This window comes from Triplophysa dalaica, chromosome 22, assembly GCF_015846415.1.
Source record: "Triplophysa dalaica isolate WHDGS20190420 chromosome 22, ASM1584641v1, whole genome shotgun sequence".
Lineage (NCBI taxonomy): Eukaryota > Metazoa > Chordata > Actinopteri > Cypriniformes > Nemacheilidae > Triplophysa > Triplophysa dalaica.
Genome location: NC_079563.1, coordinates 15974192 through 15997980, shown reverse-complemented (window position 1 = coordinate 15997980; position 23789 = coordinate 15974192). Strand labels below are relative to the sequence as shown.

The 23789-nt window shown below is 42.9% G+C and overlaps 1 protein-coding gene across 1 annotated transcript; it reads right to left on the bottom strand.

Moving 5' to 3' along the window:
* Positions 1 to 12034: 12034 nt before the first annotated feature.
* Positions 12035 to 13145, bottom strand: bhlha9 (basic helix-loop-helix family, member a9). Its single transcript, XM_056737171.1, has one exon. The coding sequence runs from the start codon at positions 13052 to 13054 to the stop codon at positions 12221 to 12223; it is 834 nt and encodes a 277-aa protein (XP_056593149.1). The 5' UTR covers positions 13055 to 13145; the 3' UTR covers positions 12035 to 12220.
* Positions 13146 to 23789: the final 10644 nt, after the last annotated feature.

Sequence of the window (23789 nt, the reverse complement as noted above, 5' to 3'; positions counted from 1 at the left end):
TTGAGATGAGCAACACAACACTTACTGTTTCTATCATGCTGAGGGCAAACTCTTTGATTTCCGCAGGTGGCTGGAGAGATAACAGCTCAATGTTCCCTTAAATGATTCTCTCCAAGACCCCCAATGTAAAACCATTTAATTTTATAATCATTCGTCTTCCTTTCCTTCATGTTTTATGTCTGTTGAGACAAATGCTAACCTTCAGATGCAATTTGAATAAAGCACCTACAATTGGATTTTTTCCAACCCAAAAAACTAATCCAGTGGATAAAATGAACCCATGTTAATTTACCTCCCAACGGTTGGGTTCGAACATTTTTGAGAGTATATTTGCAAGATTCGTTGGAAGTAACACATGGTGGTTCTGGAAGCTGAGAGTGAGACTCTCTTCACTGATTCTTAATAAGAAGAACATATTGTATTATGCTGGTTGAATTCTAATCGTTTCTGCCTGTCACTTCAGTGGGTTTAATTGGCTTAGTTCAATAATTATGTGGCATTAGAACAGCACAGCAAGTGAATCCGTGCTCAGAGTCATTTCTGTGATTGAGATGTTTGTTTGACAGCTTGAGACGTTGAGGCATGCAGAATTATTACCGTATGTCTGATTTTATTGAAAGAATGATTGACAGGGATCGCAGCGGATGTCATCTCTATAGTAAATTGAGGAACTGCTCAGTTATGTGCATGATTTTCCGTCTCAAAGTTATGAACATGAAAAACTGCAAATGTGTTGATGTTTAGCATGAATGGTGAAAGCACTTTAGAAAATGAAGTGCTGAACGAGTGAGTGAGAATCAGACATCCAACATGTTTCATCTGTTTCAATTCTGCACTTGTTTTTACTGGGTTTCTTTTACCATAAGGGTGATGATTAAATGACACAGACATGACCCACAAGAGACAGGTCTGTTCTCTCTGATTAATGGCAGTGTATTGAGGGCCATTTCAAAGATGAGCACACAAGAACACACTGTCATGCCTACAACATCACACAATTCAGCTGTATTGAAGTATTGATACTGATTCTTTGACTTGGACCTCAATTAAGAGATGAGATTTCTAAATAAATTCAGAAATGGAGGACAGGTTTCGGTAATAAAGGCAAAACTTACCTAAACATCCTAATATTGTTCCTGTTCTGACGACAATTAGAAAAATGTTTTTCTGTTTTTTTTGCGGATGCTAAGCAGTCTTTCACTGTTAATGATCTCTGTATGAATATCAAGGTATACTGTATAAAAAATATGATATTATATGTACATTTTACTTTTAATTAAAATGCAGTGAAATTACAGGAATAAACGGCAAATTTGCATTGCAGGTTCAAAATAACATAAAAAGCATACAAAAAGGTTATTTTATGTTTCTTTTTCTGGCGCCCCATGTGCAGATATATTACAGTATTTCTTTTACAGTGTGCTTTTTGAACTGTTTGAATTTTCATTCATCCAGAAACCTATTCTTCAATCTCAATGATATTCTGGTTGCCAGATATGGCTCAGATCCCAACAACTTTCTTTATTTAAGGTATCATTCATGCCTGTCGCACAAACTGTTCAGGACACATTGCACGCTGAATTTTAATATTTAACAGAAGTTGCAATCGACTTTGTTTCTGTATCGTGACGTATATCCGAGTGAAACGGCTTCTGAAATTAGAAAAATGTAGGGCAGGGATTTATTTCGCCCTTCCCTTTTTGATTGTTTTTTTGATAGTTGGGCCTGGAGGGGTGCTAAATACCTGGGCGTTGGACAGTCGGTAGTCTTACCCTTTTGATGTTGCTGACTTCATGTAGTGAAGAGTTGTTGTTGAGTGGGGGAAAGGGAGCTTAATGTTTTTTATTAAAGATTTCGCGTTCAAATGAATAAAAAATGGTGTGCACGGATAAATCATTTATAATAATCACTGCAACAATGTGTAATACACATGGAATTTTCCTCTTTGATTTCATGGTGACTTTAAGTCTTTAAAGTTGAAGGCTTAGTCAGATAAGTATGAGAAACACATATAGTCTTGTTAGTCTTATACCAAGCTCATATAGTGAATCATTTATACTGCATGCTCATGCCTGTCCGGCAAGACTTGTGGCTTTCCGAGACCCCTGGAGAAAATATGTGGTATCACCAATACTGCTGTTAGTTTCTTCTGTTAGTGAGGCTATCGATCACATGATCCATTTAAGTCACGAGAGAAGAGGAACCAGAGTCATCAGATAGCTGTTACTGATTGATTATGGTTCATAAATCCAGTGTTATTACACCAGGAGCAGATAACTCACCAGTGTGATTTGTGCATAAGCCACCCGGGGAAATGTATAGTTTCTGTTATCTCCTAAAACTGGACACAACCCACCCTGGAACAATGGTTACTGACAATATAAAGTGTTAAGATGAATGTTAAGAACACAGTCATCCATTAAACCTTGACCTCTGAGGAAGAGGGGAAGAGAAGCTGAGTTGGTCTTCATGTCCTCAGGCTTCTGGGCATTTACATCACTCATATGTGATTTGTTTGGGTCTATTAGGTTATGTTTCAGTAAATATATATGACATTCTATGGATATTTTATGAAATAATTTTTTATTTCTTGTAATTTTCTTCTCTGTTTTGGTACTTTTTTGTATTTTTTTTACTTTTCTTATATAAACATATTTTACACAGTGGTTGCCATTGAAATAACAGATTGTGTAAAAAACATTTTCTGTGACCGAATCTTACACTACATCCTGATAACATTGCTGTTAATATAAGTGTTGGGTATCGCAAATTTAGATTCTTATTCAGTCAGATTTAACTTTTGTTGAATCCAGTTTTTATTGTTTTAAGGATAAACAGAAATATTTTTCTTTATTAATAAACATCTATTTAAATGGAGAAAACCTATCCATCCATTTTCTACCGCTTATCCGAACTACCTCGGGTCACGGGGAGCCTGTGCCTATCTCAGGAGTCATCGGGCATCAAGGCAGGATACACCCTGGATGGAGTGCCAACCCATCGCAGGGCACACACACCCACTCATTCACTCACGCACTCACACCCTACGGACAATTTTTCCAGAGATGCCAATCAACCTACCATGCATGTCTTTGGACCAGGGGAGAAAACCTATGTAAAATAAAATTAGTTTTCAAAGAAAATATATATATTTTTTATTATGAACTATCCATCTTTCCCCATTGAGAAAATGAAAGATTTTAAAGATGAACCTCTTTTAATAAATTAAAATAAATTAATGCCTGAAAAAAGAAAAACTTTAGTATAGTAAATAAGACAAAAATACTGATTAATTGTTATAATTATTACACTAACAACAACACTAATAATATTTTTGGTGTTTGAAAGGGAAGGATATATTGAAAAGGCTATAATCTCAAATCACAAAACATCTCCAAAAAGTATATACATGACTTATTAGACCCTAAACTTAGTGTGCACACATTAATTAATAGCCTTTTAACAGGTCCAATATCCCATAATTCCACAGCACTGCATCTGTCGTACCAGCAGCGCCTCTGTGCTATCTCTTTGCATGCAAACACAATTTTCATATTAAGCTACCGTGGCACAAGCTATAAATATTTTCCGTCCCAGTTGCCCTTTATTAAAGGAAATGTGATGGCTGAAGGGAGAGTTTATTAAACTCTCTGTATTTCCTCTGTAAGAACTGTACAGCAAGTCCCATGATTGTGACAGGTGCTATTATTCTTTCTTCTCATACACAGTTTTTTGGCATACTTTTTAATTCATAGTCTGCTGTTGGAATAAGGTTGCTTTTTCACACAATAACAGTTATATAATAAAAAAACGACTTCCTGTACTGGTAGAGCAACACCAAGGTCAGGAGTTTGATTCCCAAGGTACATGAATTATGAAAGCTATACTTTATGACCTAGAATGCACAAATCTACCAAATGCTCATTTAATGGAATGGATGTTTGTTGAATTTTTCAGCTGTGTATTGGTAATCTTACACCATTTTGACTACATTTATATAAGATTGCAGGGCATTTTAAGCTATAAAAAGACTACATGCTTTCCTTGGGAAGCAAACCCAAGCACAAACACAAATTTGTACATCCATAAACGGTGTGTAATGTTACACAAAAATGAAAAGACATAAAGGCTAAACTGCCCAAGGCCAGTCCTGCTTAATATACAGCAACACTTAAAACTGTAAAGAAGGAAGTCACAGGCTAATGACTCATCTTGCACTGTTATGACAGCATCAATTAAGCGTTGTGTTTGTGGTGTGCTTTAGTTTTCTACAATCTGAACCTGAGATTACCCATTAAAATAGACCTGAAATAATTCTAATGAGATCGGATGTAATTAGCTGTCCTGACGTCTTCTTTCCTAAAGCATCATATTCATCCGGATGCCTGACAAATAGCGGAGACTAATAATTTGCTGAAATAACTCTTATTATATCAAGTCTTCTTTGCAGTCGACAGCTTTGTTGAGCAATCTAGATATATTTGCTTGCAATGTATGCATCAATTTCAATTTCAACTCTGGGTTATGAAAGCCTGCTGCAGAAAAGCGTTAACAACTCTTATCAATTTCAGAATCACATAGTGAGATGTTAAGCAACAGGCAAGCAATCAAACCAAGCGTACTTTGTAAAATAGAAGCTTTCGTTCGACTTAAATTGCTCCTTGTGAAGGAAAGTGCTAATGTGTCAGCTGGAATGATGAAGAGTTTGAATTATTATGTCAACAATTTTCGCAGCAACACAGCAGTTAATACATGGATGGACCAGAAGTTATTAAATCACGTTCCTATTTTTTGTCCATTCAGTGTTATTAATCTTGGAAGTATGCAAATTAGAATGTTCACCTATGGTTAGTGTAAAGTCTCAAAACCTGACTATCCAGGATTAATAACAAACACAGGGTAAAATAAAGATGTGAAATGTGAGACATGAAACAAGATTATTGTATATGTTTATTTACTATATTACAGTACTTGTGGTCAGTGTTGGATTAGTATTTCAGAAGTTATTATGTAAGTCAATGCCAATAATACCAGTTTATTTTTGTTCATTGTGATATAACTCATTTAAACTTTGGATAATAAAAATATAAGCAAATACTGAAATTATGAATAATTATTGTTTAGAACGTATTGCTTTATTTTAAAGGTATTTTTATTCATGAATTAGACGTTCTGTTGTGTTTACTGCAAATGTATTATTGATAATGCAGCATGCATTGAACCATAAAAAAAATGTGACTATAAACTTTCAGCTCACACCGTGTTTACACAGGAATGGAGCGATACGACAAAAGACAATTCTTGTCACACCGCATCCAGTGTGGACAAAAGTTTAATTTATAATGGGTTATAGTGCGTTCCTAAAGCAATAAGCCCAATAAGTGCCGGTCACGTCCGGTGTACACGCGATGTTTGTGACCATTCACTCACCTTCCTTTTATCCATGTCATCTCCACCAAACCAAAACATCTTCTTCAACATGATCTAGTGGCTGAAATCAGCATTAGCTTTAATAAGAGACTTAGTAAGTTTAAGTGCAGACGTTTTGCTTATAAGCAGCCCAATCTGAGGAGTTAATGGTATGGAAATGCTAATCGTACCTCAAGGTGGCAAACTTGTCTTAATGATACAACTGTTTCTCTCCGGCTTTAATTAAAAGGCCATAGCGTCTGCGTCATTAGCCGTGTATACCAGAAATGAGATAACGGATATGTCACTCATGGTTTATCAACAGAAAGCTGTAGGAGGAAAATTAAGGTCTTGGTTGCGCGTCTTCAGCAACCTCCAGATGTTAGACACACCTTTCTTTATAAACAGATGACATTGTGGAAAGCTTTGTAGTCTGTCCTTGTGTGTTTTGAACAGCACGTAATAAACATCGAGTGAGAAATTACACATCTCAGTTATTTGTTTATTTGCTGCTCTTGTCATTCAGGAAGATCAGTATTGCATAACATTTATAGTTTTATTGGGTTTTTGTTATATATTTGAAAGACAGAGAAGCGTAACTAAAATGTTGTGCTTAGTGCCTTAAATGACGATAAAAATGATAGATATTGTAAGTTCTAAGCAGACACGTCCATCTGATCCGAAGGGATGCTAATTTCCATTTAGCCTCTAACATTTAATTATCCTCTTACCGCTTGCAGACTTTTTAATTTATTCAGATCAACAACACTGAGGTTGGCTGAGCATCCTGTACCAAATATTGTATTACAAAGGCGACATCTGAGTAAATGATGTTTCTGAGTCCCTAATCGAAGCACGAATCCATCTCTGGATAAAATACCCTGGAAGAAAGTTTCTCAAACTTTTCAGGACGGAGTATTAATGTTATTTTTCATCTGTGAAGGGGGCCGAGGTGATCCGTCTTCTCTGACACTGACTCGGTTTAGCCGTAATCTTATCGGCCCATTTTCCCTGCAATTTCATTTGCTTTTTGACTTGCGCTTTTACCGACTCATAAATGTCTTGATTGTGTTTGGTGAATTCGATTAACCTACAGCGGGCACCAGACAAGCCACAATCCCTTAAGTCCTGTTGCCATGTTACCAGTCCTGACCCACTTGAGAGAGGAAACAGTGAATTGGTTCGGCCTGAATATATTTTCAAATGAAATGATCAATTAAATAATTAATAATTAAATATGCAAATAATACACATTCTCCAGAGGTGCTTTTGTTTAGATAGCACCAAATGTGTGTGCAGCACTGACATGTCTGGTCTCCTGGGATGGACAGCAAGAGCCAAAAAGTAAAATTCAAACCCATTTAGCTTCAGATATGAGCTGTAAATGAATGTGTCTCGGCTGGTATTAGACTCTACATGTCTGATGTGCCATGTGCTAGCTAGACCAGCAGAGTCTGGCATCTTCCACAAACTCGTTTAATTAAAGTTTGGATGTGCGGTTTGGCATCCGTATCAATGCCCAGCCACAGAAAATCATGCAGAAATAATGCAGAAATAATGTAGCAATGATGTTTTGTTTGTGCCATTTTGAAGGTTCAGTTTATGCCGCATCTAGTGGTGAGGTTGCGAATCGCAACCAATGGCTCATTCCACCCCTCCCTTTCGAAGCATTACGGTGGCGGACACAGAAGCTAAGATGTTGTCACATTTTCGCTTCTTCGCCGAAGGACATAATGTATTAACGAAACGTGCTCTGTAGAGCAGTTTGTCCATTTAGGGCTACTGTAGAAACAACATGACGAATTCCATGTAAATGGACCCTTAGTGTATGTAGATAGAAATATAATGCTTTATTATGTAAGCTTTGAAGGCACCGTTATGTATATTATATTGCATTTCTCTCAATAGATCCTCCAAAAAGGAAACATTGTACCTTTAAATATAAGAAGAAGTAAAAAGAGGAAAAACGCATGTTTCAAGTGTGTGTGTTGTTAGATGTTTCCTCTTTAAAATCAGCAGTTTGGTCTATAAGCGTGAAGTAAAGATTTTGTGACAGATATTCAAATGAGTTAAACAAAACCACAACATGTCAAAACGTGGTTCACGTTTCACCTCAATGAACATAAAAAATATCAAGAATATATTTATTTATCTTATGGAAAAGAAGGTCATATTGGTTATGCCATTTATTTTATAACTAAGTTTAAACTGCAATACTCTAATAAATGATAACAGAGAATAATGAGATTTCATTAGATGCACCGTTATGAACAAATATCTGTTTGTGAGAAATGAATACTGAAGACACATGAGACACTATGATTCATAACCTTCCCAGAGCATTGTATTAAGAACTGTTTGTTTTTATTCATGAATCTGTAATCAGCTGTCATGTAGGGAATCTCATTCAAGTGATTGAACTGATGAAGATGAAAACTGGCCAGAACACAGGAAGTGGTTATGATTATGCTCCTAGAAAATATGGATTTTCATATTTATATTAAACGCACATACTGTGATCATTTCATGAATAGTGATGAGATACTCAACCCGTGCAGGGACTGAGAAAACTCGCCTCAGATGATAGAGATTTGCATGTTAACATCACATTGATGTTAACGCTTATAAGAATCTTTCTTCATCTGTGCATTTTGTCATTCAGCAGAGTGAGATGGGAGAAAACTGCGCTGGGAATCTGCATGTTTTTGTGATGACTGTTTTTTGGGTTATTTCAATGATCAATGTATTATTGAAGCTATCAGTCCCCTCATGTGTGGAGTGTCTTAATTTGAGCCGGGAAAGGAATCATTAGTCTCTGTGATGGGAAGCTGTCACATGTTTATGTTTATCCTTAAAAGTTATGTGTAATTTTATGGAGGATCTATTGACAGAAATGCAATATAATATACATAACTATGTCCTCGGAGAATGAACCTTACATAATAATGGAATTCACCATGTTGTTTCTACAGTGGTCCTAAACGGACAAACTGTGCAACAGAGCGCGTTTCCTAAATACTTTATCTCCTGCGGCAAAGAAGTGACAACATGACGACATCAAAGTAAGTTCTTTGAAAAGAAGGGGGAGTGAGACGTTGCTTGCAATTCGCAATCTCACCAAAAGATGCCGCTAAATGTCATACACTGGACCTTTAAAATATTCTGTGTGTGATTTGGATTGGTTAAGTAAACAATTCCACACCTCTGGTAGCAGACTTCACTTTCATAGAAAGATAATGCTGACCCACCAGCTTCAAGGGAGAGTTTGTCCAAAATGAAAATGATTTCCTCATTATTTCATATTTTTATTCAATGACCTTGTGTTTTTCCAAAATTTTCCCATGCATCCCAAGAGAACATTTTCTGCATTGAACAAGTTATGTTCTCTCCACACTTTCAAATACATTTTTCATGTCCATTTCCTCGTTTGTAAGTTTGTACAGTATAATAAGCAGGATATTGTACAATCAATACTTCATTGTCGTGATATATTATCCATTAGTACAAATAGATAATACAAGTGCCCTTTATCACTCTTGGGTTTTTTATTTTGTGATAATAACCGGCAGGTTGCAAATTATCCAATAGCGTAACACATGAGCTTCTAACAGCATATAAATTCGCTGTGACACTGTTGTTTACATAAGTAAGGCAGTTTTGGTTGTGTTACCACCTGGTGTGTGTTAATGAGGTATATATCCATATTTTGTGCTGCATGTTACGTGCCAACGCTGGCAATTCGTGAACACTGTCCCACAGCATTACATGGTTTACTGTAGTCCAAGAGTGAATGCCAGAACCCTTTCATTAAAACTGATGCTGAAGCTCAACCTCATCTGTGATTCTTTAATGAATTTGTGTGTCTGAATGAATGTGTTTGCTTTTGTGTCTCTGCATGTGTTCTGTCATTCAGCCAGAGTTCAGTCATTTCTCACTCACTCTCTCTCTCTCTCTCTCTCTCTCTCTCTCACTCTCACTCTCTCTCTCTCTCTCTCTCTTTTTCCATACTCCCAGAGAATTGGCATGTGCTCTTCTGTGCACATTCTCTTGTTGACAGACTTCATGCGGGCGGTGCATTGTGGGACTGAAGTTTACAAGTGAGAGGCGTTATGGTGTCAGAGATGACTCGCCATATGAACTGTGTAATCTCCCTTAAATATACTGTATTCATAAATCTGACCAATTTTTGTCAAAGACCCCTTGAAGATGGGAAACATAAGCTAATCGATACAAATCATTTTTTGACATACAAGAGAAATAAATGTGGGTCAAAAATATTTTTCCAATCTGAAATTGATTGTACTGTGACGTTTCCTTAGGAAAACATGTACCAATGAATCACATACATTAAGACCAGGAACATGCATTAAAAAGCAGGGTCCATTTTGATTCATGTTGCCTTTATTGCTGGTAACTGGAAGCTTTGCTGGTTCAAATCTTGCTAGGAGTTTCTCCTATCTCCTATAAAAATGCTTTAAACCCCTGGATGTTTGTTACACCTTAGTACATTCTATACGGGTAGTTCAAGTCTATCTTAATAATGTGCTGACCTCTAGTGGTAAAAACTCCCCATGCATTGCTGTTTATTTGGTGTGTTTCTCACCTGACAGAAATGTCAAACAGTTTGGGAAATAAATCCGATGAGCAATGTCTGCATTGACGGGAAAGATTTGCTCATTGCAGAAAACAAACACATAAACCTGCTGATGTGTTCAAATACGACCTGACAGGCCTGCAGCAGGCAAAACGACAGACGTGCCGTCAACATCACTCAACGCATTTTGCGTAAATGTCACTCAGCACGTTCCGTGTGAGTCAGAATTTGCTGTGATTCATGTCTGTGAATGAAATGAGAGGAAGAGAATTAATCCCTCCCCTTTTCTTTCTCACCTTCAACCCTGTTGTTGTACTGTGGATCGACCACACCTGCAGGCCTTTGAAAGTCTCTGTGCATGAATGGATCACTAGCCATGGGGCTCCCCGTGAGGCCGTGGGGATTTTCTTCATGGGCAGAGCTCACACTTCCTTCCTGTGAGGTCATAAATCTGTCCCCACAGCAAATGCTAATGGTCTAATATTAAGAGTGTTTAGGTTCATCTGTTTTTAGGAAGGACCCTACCTGAGGCTCCCCCGCAGCTCATTTTCCAAAAACAAGGAACGCCTTTCGAGATGGGAAGTACAGTAATGTGTGCAGTAAACATCTCCTGCTGTGACCTAAAGAGAAGAAATGTAGATGTGTAGAGAATATTTGCATGAGCATATGAAATTGCTTATGGTAATGCATACACACACGCTGCTGGTTGCCATACGAATGTTAGATATAGTTATGAAATTAGCATTTTTTAAAAGATCAAAGCTCCATTCCACCAGAAATTAGTAGACACTTTGTCTACATACATTCACCGTCATGTAAGAGAATTACCTGCGACGCACACACTCGAAATTGCATGTGGGAGAATATATGACAGAATTTGCATTTTGGGGTGAACTGTTTCTTTAAATTTGCACGCACACAAGCTGTTGATAGCTTTGTGGAGACTTGCCCTGAAAGAAACATTTTTGTTTTTATAGCTTTATTTAAAATATCATAAAGGCAAAGCATGTGTGCATGAGATTAAAAATCTCCCCCTTTTATTCCTTTAACAAAACTACAAAACATAAGGAAGAAAGCAGACAAGGTCACTCTAATTTGCAACTGGTGTGCAATAAGAGAGAGTGAACAGATCCGGACACAGGGGTACAGCATTGTAAAAAAAGGTCTTTGGTGTTTTCCACACATTGAAGAACAAATTTTCAGGGTACAGATTTGTTAAAAAAAAGTATTTGGCGATTTCCCTTTTTAAGTGGCTCACTCTCAGTTTTCGAAAATTAAAGGAACAGTCTGTTGCCACAAGCCATAATTCGCAAATTGTGCCAATTGAAAATATAGATGTTTAAATTTGCACTCCTTAAAGTTGATGCCTGAGATTATTGTGTTTACAGTGAATAAGTTATTTTATTGCTTTGTAGACTTGGAGGTGAGATGATTTCCAGTTATTCTCTTACTATACATTTGAAGAGTTTATTTGGAAAAACAGATAACTTGTTTTTTTCATGTTTTTTATTATATTTTTTGGGTTAACATTACTTAATCAAAACAACCCAACTGCAGTTGGATTACACACACACACACACACACACACACACACACACAAAAAAAACATAAATTCTGAATCTGATTTTGCAAATTAACTCTTCAGTTCCTCCACTGTTTCAGCTAAAAGAGTAAATGACATTTATGATAGGAGGAATCTAATAAGTCAGCATCTCCCATTATCTAAATTTGGGCTAATTACCAATATCAATATATGAACTTTGAAGATAAGTCAATTTTCTAACCTTTTTACATGAAATAAGGACCATTTAGAACGCATAATGTATACACACACATAAACATACGTTCTTTAAATGCCTACATTTAGTAAGAAAGACAACCAGTTTAGTTTGATGCTATTTTAAAGATTTATTTAAAGTCCTATAAAATCACCAATGATCATGACAAACAATCTAAAGAGACAATTTTGAATCATCTTTCAGTTTATCCATGCATAACTGTTAATAATACTCTAAAATCATAGAATTCATGTTCATTCTAATATATTTGGTCCTCTTTATTTATTACAAATTACATTCACAATATCTACAAATACAGTGTTTTTCCATCTCCTAGCAGAGAGTTTTGCAGAATGTTTGCAGTGATGTCCAAGTGCTTCAGTCTGTGATGGGTTTGAGTCATTTCCTGGGGATCTCGTTTACTGTATGTGTGCGTCCATCAGAGTGTGTTCTGACAGTTCTGAGGCCCGGCGTCCTGCAGGTAACTCATCTGCCAGGGCACTGGGAGCGTCTGAAGTGGTTCCCCAAAACTGTCCACATAACTGGGGCCACAAGAGCCCCAAATTCCCGCCTGATAACCCCCAGCGTCACTCAGTCTCCCATACCTGGGCGGGCTTACCGTATCGCTAGGAGGGGTCCGGCAGTGTCCGTTCGGGTACAGCTGGCCATCAGGAGAGAAACAGGGGTAGTGAGGGGACGGAGGACAAGCAGGGCCGGTATGTCTTTGAGTGTCCATGAAAACATGTTGTTCTGAAGACAGCCTGTGCAGGGGGGTTTGGATATGATGGGCGAGTGGCTGGTGCCAGGAGAGGAAGTTCTGGGTTTCCAGTCGGAAAGGGGGAGAAGGTTCCGTCCCCGACCACAGGCCGCTGGGCTGACACTCGAGGGGGTCGCAGGGTTTCATCACATCAACTGGTGGGTTGTTGGTGAGGTAGATGGATAAAGCGGAGATTCGATTGATGGCTCTCTGGAGCGTGGCGATCTTGGACAGCCGTTTTCCGCTGAGGTCGTGTTGTAACGCCAACCGGAGCGCGTTGAAGGCCTGGTTATAATCCAAGATGCGTTTCCTCTCTCTCACGTTGGCCGCCACCCTGCGGGCTTTTGAGCGCACCGGCCTGTTGCGCTTCTTGGACGGGCGCTCCTCTGGCTCGCTTTGGTTGCTGCTGGGGTAACTACAGCTGGGGCTGCTGTCCAGCTCCTCTGGTTCTTGAAGACTCACCTCCAGTTCCTCCTCTGAGAACTCCGAACTGCTGAAGCTGCCTCTGCTCGCCATTGGAAAAGCTGCAGATCGTTTCACGTGTCATAGGTATCCCGCACCCCGCGTCCCAGAGCAGCTTTGTGAATCTGAACGGCACTTTCTCACACTCGTCTGACGACCTGTGATTACCTGTGATGCCTCTCAACAGGTCGAGCCGCTCTTTAAAGCACTTTGCTTAGCAGTCACATGGTACACTCACCTATGAGAAATGCTGCTGTTTATGAGCACCCCAAGGCAAATTCACCTTCTCCCTCAGACACGCCTTCTGCTGCAAGAGCCGTACAACCTCTTAATGGCCATGAAATAGTGAGCACACCGACTGAGACAAACAAACATATAAACAGACAGAGTATCTATGTTTCAGATTTGCACATTCCATAGACATAGTGAAAATGTCTGCATCATCAGATTTTATTTTTTTTGGTGGCCATGAGTAGGTGTAAACTGACCTTGGATTATGGCTAGACAATGCTGAAAAGATTTAACCTGTTGCTAAGATTTTACAAAGCATTGTGTATATATTTTTTTTCACATTGTCTTTGATGCATTCCAATATGTATGAAATATCTATGATAAAATTTTAGAGCATTTCAAATTTTCATTTGGTCCGCATTTCTAGATGCAATGACCATTCCAGTCCAGTCTGTTGAATTTCATTGACATAAAGTCATGCAACAGCAATGTGTAAAACAGACGCATGAAAAGACATGAAAACTGTGGTAAAAGAGAGGAGTAGTAATTTTTTCATTCTGTTAACTAGTGACAACATTTCCCCCAAATTTGAAACGAAAATATTTTTTTTATTTGCATTTATGAGGTTTGCAGTTATTGAATAGTGAAAATAAACCACACCTCTTAGAACTTATGTCACTTTTCTTTTCACTTTCCTAAACTAGGCACACAAACTTGTTCTTTTTCTTTAAGTGGATGTGAATGAAGTCCGGTGTCAAAGGTCATCATACAGTATTTACTATTTTAACGTCTTGGTTACGTATGTAACCTCAGTTCCCTGATGGAGGGAACGAGACGTTGTGTCGAGAACGACAGATGGGGTTCGCCCTTGAGAACCAATCAACTCTGACTACTATAGAAAAGGCCAATGAAATTTGGCGAATGCAATTTGCATGCCGGGCTCCGCCCCCGGAAATCCGGTATAAAAGGAGGCCGGCGTGCAGCATTCACTTACCTTTGTTCTGAAGAGCCTGAGACCTCTCAAACTGCAGCAGAATACGATACGTGTTCGTGGCATAAGGGACACAACGTCTCGTTCCCTCCATCAGGGAACTGAGGTTACATACGTAACCAAGACGTTCCCTTTCTGTCGGTCTCTCGACGTTGTGTCGAGAACGACAGATGGGGTTGCCTATGGAAAACGCCACAACGCTGTATCGCGTCACAATCTCTAGCGAAGCGACGGTAACAAGCCTGGGCGTGTCATCTCGAAGCTTTCGTGAGACTGTAACCTTCCAGTGTGGTGGTCGGGGGGTTCCAGAGCTTTCTTGGAGAAAGATGGGTACAGCCCTGACCGGTAACTTTCACGGACGGGGCCTTAGCTCTCTATAGGCGAGAGGCCATCCAGATCAGTTTACACCGGGTAAGCGCGACTCTTAATCAGAGAAGCGCTACAGAGGCCACCTCCTACCCGTGGGGAGGAATATGGTGGATATAGGTATGGTCTCGTCCTTGGAGGAGAACGCATGGAACGTGCGGACTGAGTAGTTAACCGCGAGGTGGAGGCCCACCTGGGGAAGCTCATGGGTTACCAGGAGTGGGAACCATTCTCATGAGGATACATCAGACGGAACAGCCCACGGAGGGGGTGTTACAGACGTCCGGTAGCACTAGGTCCGGTTAGAGCTATCTGTGATAGCTCACATGGTATCCCGGCCTAAGGGGGAAGGCTGCTCTGCCCAGCCAGCCCCCAGGGGGTGCTTGTTTGGTGATGGATGGAATGCCTATTCTTAACCAGTGTCTGGGTAAGAAGGGAGGCTGGTGAGGTACCAGTTTCTTAGCGATGTGTTCGGGTAAGAAGAAAAGGTAAATAGCACACTGACCCAACCTGTTAGAGGGTGGAAAGGTGCTTTCGCAGGCATACGCCCCCCCGGATGCCAGTCCTACATGTCGCCACGCAGGACGTGGGCTGACACCGGGTTTACGCGAAGGTTGTTAACCCTTGCGAAGGTGTTTGGGCATAGCCCAACCCGCAGCTCTACAGATGTCTGCTAGAGAGGCGCTTCTGCCAGTGTCCAGGAGGTGGCTAAACTCCGTGTGGAGTGAGCCCTCACTGCCAATGGCATGGGAGATTCTGAGATCGGAATGCCGTCGTAACGGCGTCCACGACCCAGTGCGCCAGCCTCTGTTTGGAGACAGCCTTCCCCTTCTGCTGTCCTCCAACAGACACGGAGCTGGTCAGAGCTTCAGAGCTCTGCGTGCGGTCCAGTACGTACTGGACACAACACTAATCGGGTTGGGTCTTCCTCCCCTATGGGGAGCGCCTGCAAGTTCACCACTTGGCCCCGGAGGGAGTAGTGGGAACTTCTTGGGCACGCATCCGGGCCTGGGTCTCAAGATAACGTGAGAGTTTCCAGGGCCGAGTTTAAGGCAATCCAGGGACACGGAGGATGCTCGGTGGTCCCCTACCCTCTTGAAAGAAGTGAGCGCCGTCAGGAGGGCCGTCTTACTCTATGAGGAAGATCGGAACCTCCGAGGGGCTCTTTGGGGGGCCCTGAGGCTCCCCAGGACCACTTAGGGTCCCAAGAGGGTATGGAGCGGAGATGAGGCGGATTCCGCCCTCTCGCTGCTTAGGAACCTGGTGACCAGGTCGTGTTGCCCTAGAAACTTTCCACCGACTGAGTCGTGATGAGTGGCAATAGCGACTACATACACTTTCAGTGTGGAAGGGAGATGTTAGTCTCCAGTCTCGTGAGGAGGGGAACACAATCCTGATCAAGCACCTCAGTGGGTCTTTCTCGTTGAGAAAGACACCAGGACGAGAAGAGGCACCGTCTAGAGGCGTGTAACCGCCTAGTAGATGGGGCCCTAGCCTGGGTGATGGTCTCAGCCGTATAGGGGGAGTAGCCATCTTAGGATCTTCTCGTCCCGTCTAGAGACCAGACATGGGTGTTCCAGAGGTCTGATCTGGGATGCCAGAACGTGTCCTTCCCCTGAGAGAGCAGGTCCTCTGTCAGGGGAATGGTTCAGGGGGAGTCGCTGTCCAGAGCATCGGCTCTGAGGCCAAGTGCGGTTAGACCGGTGTGGTGTAACCAATAACACTTGGTGCTCCTGCTCCCTGACCTTGCACAGAGTCTGTACAAGAAGGCTCCTGGGGGGGGGAAGGTGTGCTTCCGCCCATCCCGCGGCCAGCTGTGCGCAAGGATATCCGTGCCGAGGGCAGGGACTATCAAGCGGGCAAATGGTGGTGTTACGGGAGGTGAACAGGTTTTACCTGGGCCTACCCGAACAGCCTCCAAATGAGCTGGACTGCACGGGGGTGGAGTCGCCACTCTCCACGAGGCATAAACTGGCGAGAAAGCACGTCGGCTGTCTAGTTCAGTTTGCCCGGGGTGTGTGGCCTGCAGGGAACGAGTCACCTGTTGACTCCACCGGAGGAGGCGTCGAGCAAGTTGTGTTTAGCTGCTGTGTGCGAACGCCACCCTGATGATCTGTATTCGCTACAGCTATAGTGCTGTCCTCGGAACAGCACGTGCATGTCTCGCACGAGAGGCCGTAGCCTGCTCAGTGCAAGTAGCATAGCCCACAACTCTTGGCAATTGATATGCCAGCGCAGGCGGGGGTTCGTCCAACACCCCACCTGCGTGCCCGTTGCACACTACACCGCACCCCTGCAGGGAGACTTCAGTCGTCACCACGACCTGCCTCATAACCTGCTCAGAGGGACCTGAGTCCGTCGAAAAAGTCATAAAGACTAGGGGTTATGGTGCGTCGGCAGCAGGGCGGCATCACCATGCGCCTGCTGCCGGTGTGCCACGCTCTCCTCGGAACTCGACTCTGAAACCAGTGTTGGAGCGGTGTCATGTGCATCAACTCGAGGGGTATTAGCCCGCGAGGACGCCATGTGTCCCAGGAGCCTCTGAATTGTTTCAGGGGGACCGCTGTCTGCCTAAAAATGTTCATTTCAGACAGTTCAACACTGGTTGGGCACAACTGCGGACAGGTGTGCCGACATGGTGACAGAGCTGAGTTCCATACCGAGAAAGAGGATGCTCTGCACTGGGGAGAGCTTGCCCCTCTCTTGGTTGACCTGGAGTCCCAATCGACCTAGGTGCCGGAGCACCAGGTCCCTTTGTGTACATAACAGATCTCGCGAGTGTGCCAAGATAGGCCAGTCGCTGAGATAGTTTAGTACCCGCTCGCCTTCCTCCTCTCAGGGAGAAAGGGCGGTCAGGGACAGACCGAAAGGGAGGACTCTGTACTGATATGCCCGCCTCTCGCACGCGAACCGTGGGAACGGCCGGTGTCGAGGAGGATCGAGACATGAAAGTAAGCGTCCTTCAGGTCGATTGCCACGAACCAATCCTGACACCTCATAGATGTCGGGACGCGCCTCTGTGTGAGCACCCTGAATGGCAGCTTGTGAAGGTGCTCTGTTCAGGGTACGCAGCCTTTGGGGGCAACCCGCCGTCTTTCTTGGGAACGATGAAGTGCGGGTGGTGACCCACTGAACATCTTGGTTTTGAGGGACGAACTCGATGCCTGTTTTGCCAGAAGGGTGGGGACCTCTACCCGAAGTACGGAGGCGTCCCTGCCTCTGACAGAGGGAGAGATGATGCCCCGAAACTTGGGTGAGTCTCTGGCGAACTGGATCGAGTAACCAAGACGGACCGCCCTCATTCGCCAGCGAGACAGTGTGGGCAGCTCTCGAGCTCCCAGGGACTGTGACAGGGTGACCAAGGGGACGGTCTGCTTCATCATTCCCACGGGGGGTGGTTCGTCGGCTGGCGGAGCTAACCATGTCGCGGGGAGTCCCCGGAGGGAAGGTTTTTGCTCCGCCTGCTTACCTGCCTGGCGGGACAACGGCACGCACTGTCGGTTTGAGAGTGGTGACGGCTGTCGTATATGTGTACGACCTCACGCCTCGCCAGGGTGTGAGGTCGGTTCGCCGAGCACAGTCCAGTGGAGTGTGCGATCGGCTGCAAGTAAACCCGGGGAGAACAAAAAACTCAGTGAGTAAGTGGGCGCCAAGCCCTAACAAGGGCCCGGCTTTGGTGACGAGGCAGGAGTCGTCCCGTACCGACCGATCAGAGCCGTGGCTGTGAAGGTTCGGGCCCGATGTTGTTCTCCCTGGGGTCTTCCCGTCAGTGTCCCTTCTCGCGAGGAGGTTGCTGACGGGGTGGAGGTTTCCCCCTCGACCTCTGCTTCCGGGGTGCCGCCTGTGGGGGCACAGGAACCGGAGCCGATGTCGAAAGGGTCCTGGGTTGCAGGGAAGCAGACGTCACGTGAGATCTCGGAGGCCTGTAGGCGGCCGAGTCGCGGCGTGAAAAAAATGTGGTTAATTGCCACTGTCTGCTTCGCCGTCAAAAAACTGCTGAGCGCAGTCCTCGACGGTGTTACCAACAACCCACCCTGCGAGATGAGTGCATCAAGAAAGCGGACTTCCTTGCTGTCACTCTTCTGCACAAGGTATAGCCGGGGGTGTCTCTCCTGGACCACTACCGTGGACATCGTCCGACCCAGGGCCCGTGCCGCCGCCTTAGTCGCCCGTAGAGCGCTGTCAGCGGTGGCACGGAGATCCTGCATTATACCCGGGTCGGCCTTACCCTCGTGGAGCCCTCTCAACGCCCTGGCCTGGCGGACCTGCAGGATGGCCAAGGCATAGAGAGAGGAGGCAGCCTGGCCCGCAACATCGCAAGCTTTCGACACCAGTGATGCCGAAGTCTTACGTGCTTTGGACGGTAGGAGTGGTCGATCCCCCCCCAGGTGGTAGCCGTCCGCGGCACAGGTGCACCGCAGGCGGACGTTCCACCCGGGGGATCTCGACGCAGTCCTTGGCTGCCTCACCATCGAGGGAAGTAAGGGAGCCGGAGCTGGTTTCACTGGAACGGTCCGTGAGAGGAGCGTTCCAAGTTTTACACAGCTCCTCATGCACCTCCGGGAAAAAACATGGCACCCGGGGTGGGCGCGGTTTGCACCGCGCACCGACCTCGGGAACCACGTATCCCCGGGTTAGCACGGATGACATCACTTCTGCTTCCTCCTGAACTCGACCGCTGGGGGTGGAGTTTGGATTCGGCAGAGTCGGATGCCAGTCTCCCTCCGATGCTGCGAGCGACATCTCATCTACGTCACACATCGTTTCCGAGTGTGTGCGTGAGGATCCGGACGGTATGCCACCGCCGGTTGGGGAACGTTCAGAAGAGCGAATCGGGGTGCGATCGGCCCGTGAGCACTTGGCTGGCGGGTTTACGTTCGCAGAGTTCCCCGTATCACTAACGCTGCTAACGTGGGTGGTCATCGGGGCCGTAGCCACAGATGTCACAGCCCGGGTAGCAGACGAAATGGTGGCTGGTTCCCGTAGGAAGACAGCCACCCGTGACCGCAACTTCTGAATGACAATCTGCCCGCAGTGCAGGCAGATGTGTCAACGAACGCTGCTTCAGTGTGCTGGACGCCCAGACACCTAATGCAGCGATCGTGTCCATCCCCCTCCTCGATGAGGGTGCCGCACCCAAGAGAACAGCGGGACATGCCGCGCTGGAGAATGCTCAGTCAGTCCTGAAAAGGACTTTTAGAAAAAATCTCTAACACCTCCGGAACCGCCGAGACGCCCAGGGGAAGGTCGCTGCAGAAAGGGACGATCCGCTGTAACACGTCGTAGCACCAGCGTGTAGTTGTAGAGGATTGAATCCTGAGTTGTACTCATGAGCGATGGCTCTGAAGAACAAAAGGTAAGTGAATGCTGCACGCCGGCCTCCTTTTATACCGGATTTCCGGGGGCGGAGCCCGGCATGCAAATTGCATTCGCCAAATTTCATTGGCCTTTTCTATAGTAGTCAGAGTTGATTGGTTCTCAAGGGCGAACCCCATCTGTCGTTCTCGACACAACGTCGAGAGACCGACAGAAAGGGAACTGGTCTCACAACCATAGGCTCCTTAATGTTTAAAAGTATAATTTTACCAATACCTCACCTTTTTTTCTGAAATGTTCTGCCTAAAACTGTGCATGTGCAACAATTCAATTATTAAAAATAAATGTTGGTTAGTTTTTTAATCTGAAGCAGTTCTATTTAGTTATATAACTTTGCCTTAAAGGGTTCCAAAAACGTTTTTGGTCCATGTAGAGTAATGCGTCAATGAAACCAAATCAAACTCCCACTTAGTTATCGAAATAAATGAAATAATTTCTCCACTGATTTTAGATCACATAGTAAAGTAGTGAAAGTTCTTCTTCGATGGTTTGGTTCCTGTGTGTGATTAATCACACGGAGAGTTCAATCTAAATTTGTCTGTTATTGCTCGTGACAAATTGTAAATTTATCAAATAACTAGTGTTTTGTGGATTTCCTCTCATGAGCGAACAAGGGGAAGCCAAGCGAGCCATTATTTTCTTGTGTCCACAGATACCGTCATCAGTCTCCATTGTGCGATCCTGGTGCTCTGCTGGGCCTCGTGGACGTATAATTTGAGTGTCTTTGTAACGAATCATAAATCAAGCCAGAACACCACCCGAGGAAAAGAGAAGAAATGACTTGGACTTCAAAGACAGCAAAAAGAGAGCAAGTATTTGACAATTATAACATTCAATAACTGCTGGCTTCACCAGTGGTTAGCAGTGGGGAATGCACATTTTTGGTTGGTTTGTTTATGACAGATTTCGTGATGGACAGGGTTGAAGTTCTTTGTAATATCTGGTCCATATCTCTGGATCTCTGTCCTTTTAATGCCCCCAGTCATCTGAATGTTTTCTGCTTCAAAAGAGTTTTCTCAACTCTTGAAAGTCAGCGCTGAAGCATTAGCTTGTCACATTAATGGCTGTTATTTTCTCAATCTTGTGTGCAAATGAGTGTGGTACAGTAGTATGTAGCATGTGTGTCTAAATAACCGATGGTCCTGTGTTATTGGTCTATGTTGGGCAGAGAGACAAAGAAAACGAAAGGTCAGATCTCTTCCTCTGCTTCTCATTTATGGAGTCTGTCTAGGCTGATAGACGCCAAACCCTGAAACAATTACACAGCCGACAGTTGGACAGTTCACAGCTAAAGGAAGATGATTGATCATTTTAATACCTTTTAATAATACAATAATTATGAGCATTTATTTTGCGTAAAAACATTTGATTTATTTATTTATTATTTAAGCTTCATTGATTTTTACATTTATTTAAAGCGATACGTTACATTTTTTATAGAAATAACAATTTCTATCTCCTAACTCGAAGTTTTCTGTCATCATCTTTTCACCCTTATATTATTCAAAACCTGTACATGAGTCTTCTTCTGTGAACACAAAAAATATATTTTGAGAAATGAGAAATGCCCTACAATGGAGGTCAATAGAGTTCAAAAGTTGTTTGGTTACCAACATTCTTAAAAAAAGATCTTGTTTTGCATTCTGCAGAAAGAAACGAATCTCCTGATTTTTAAAACTTCAGCATCATGGAAAGTCATAAAAATAAACCCTTTTTACGGTCAAGTTCATTTGCGTTCAGTTCTGCAGTCTGTTTCCATTGAGTAACCGTGTCCAGGAAGACATCAGTGCTCTGATTTACAAGGGGTCCTTGAAAGATTTATGGCCTCCCAGACAGAGCACGAAATCTGCACCTCGGACCGTCCAAATCTCTCCCTCCTTGACAGATGACAAGACAGTAGCAATTATCAGCCGCCAAGAATAAATCAAAGCCTTTACTGTGCGTCCTGTGACGCCCTTCAAGAAATAACCGTTTTCAAGCAGAGGGGAACCTGCCTAACCACACTTTCCTGAGATTTGTAAATCTCTGTCCCGAGCCGCGGTAATGAGTGGTTGTTACCCGTGTCTTATTAGAGGTCTGTAGAAAGCGTTATAGATATTTATTTCCTGAGGGACCGTAAGCATAATGAGTGAGCACAGCTCTCTGTCCACTAACCTTGGCTTTGCGCTGGTATGTTAATGCATGTTTTCGGCGCTTACTGAGGAATTTTCACACCTCTATAAAAGTTTGCTCGCTCACAAAAGGATTTCCCCATTCCTCTTAACTAAAGAATAAACACTTTTTATTCATTAAAAACTATTTGTTGTATGCATCTCTGTGTTTTCCCAGATTTTATGGGGATCAATTGAAACTTAATTTTAGGCTGAGAATGTGTTGTTCGATAAAAATATGCTTAGTGAAGATGCATCTATTTGTTGTGATATTTCCTTTTTCTTTACAGTATGTCTGTAGTATTTCACTATGTTGTAGTTTTTACCATATTGTATGGTTTGCAATGTAGATGAATTGTGTTATTTCTTACATTTATGCATTTGGCAGATGCTTTTATCCAAAGCGACTTACATTGCTTTATCCTATACATTTATACTTAGGTATGTGGAATCCCCTGAGATCGAACCCACCACCTTGCGTTGTTAACGCAATGCTCTTACCACTGAGCTATACGAAAGCTTATAGTGGTATGACTACAAGATATGGATAATATATTGTTTTTCTGTTTGTTTTCGATTATACATCATGTGTATTTCAATTTTTTGTTTTTAACATTAAGTGTGCAATTTCTGCAGCACAATCTGCTTAAACATAGCAATATTTTTGACATCACAGCTATTATAGTTATAATCTACATAAAATGGTCACTAAAAAAATTCTGGAATAAAAAGCAGTATATGTCTGTACCTTTTTTATGTCATATTCAGTTAAGGTTATTCTGTGTGTGTTCAACATATGTTCTCTTTTTGGCTTTTGTTCTTTCTTGTACAGTGTAAGTGCTTTGATGCAATGTAAATGTAAAAGTGCCATAGAAATAAAACTGACTTGACATTCTAAAAAGACATGTTTACTTAGCAGAAATATAACAAGATATACGCTCCCAAACACAGATTCATTTATTTGACTTCAAAATCTATAGTTATCAATTTTGCTTTGAATCGGGTCAGATGGCTAATGTCGTCTGTCATTTTGTTGATATGTTGAACACAAAGATATTCAGCATGTATCTGAACACAGGCCTTAAAGAGACCCATAAGAATAATTGTAAACTGGCAGTGGGCTGAGCTCAGGCTTCTTGTTAGCACTCCTGCATAGAGCGTTAATGAGAGCAATTCCTCAGGCTTGATGATGGCACTCGATGACATCACATTTCCCACTATCTCTGCCGAGGTGAGAGTTCTGTGAGTCACAAGCACAAAAAAGACTCGACATCCCAGCCGTGTTGTCAGAGCCTGAGAACCCCTTACTGTCTGAGTGCACAATGATTCAGGAATGTGTGCATAAAATATCCTACAACAATCATATTTAACAATTAGTGCGCATTGTGTTAGGAGTCGTCACGTCTGTGCAGGTATTAAATATGAGATGCCCTCAGGGAAATCCTGTTCACACGTATCTACACTGATGGCATAAACAAGGCTTTACAAGAGTTTGTCATCGTGGTGAAGCTCTGACACATGTTTTGTTTGGTAGATACCAAACAAAAACAATAAAAAATATATATGTGCTTGGCCGGTTATTCAAATTCGGATTCGGATTTCTTACTATTATGAACTGTGTGTGCATGCTGAGAGTAAAAACATCAACTTTCAATTTAGCAATATATTAAAATAA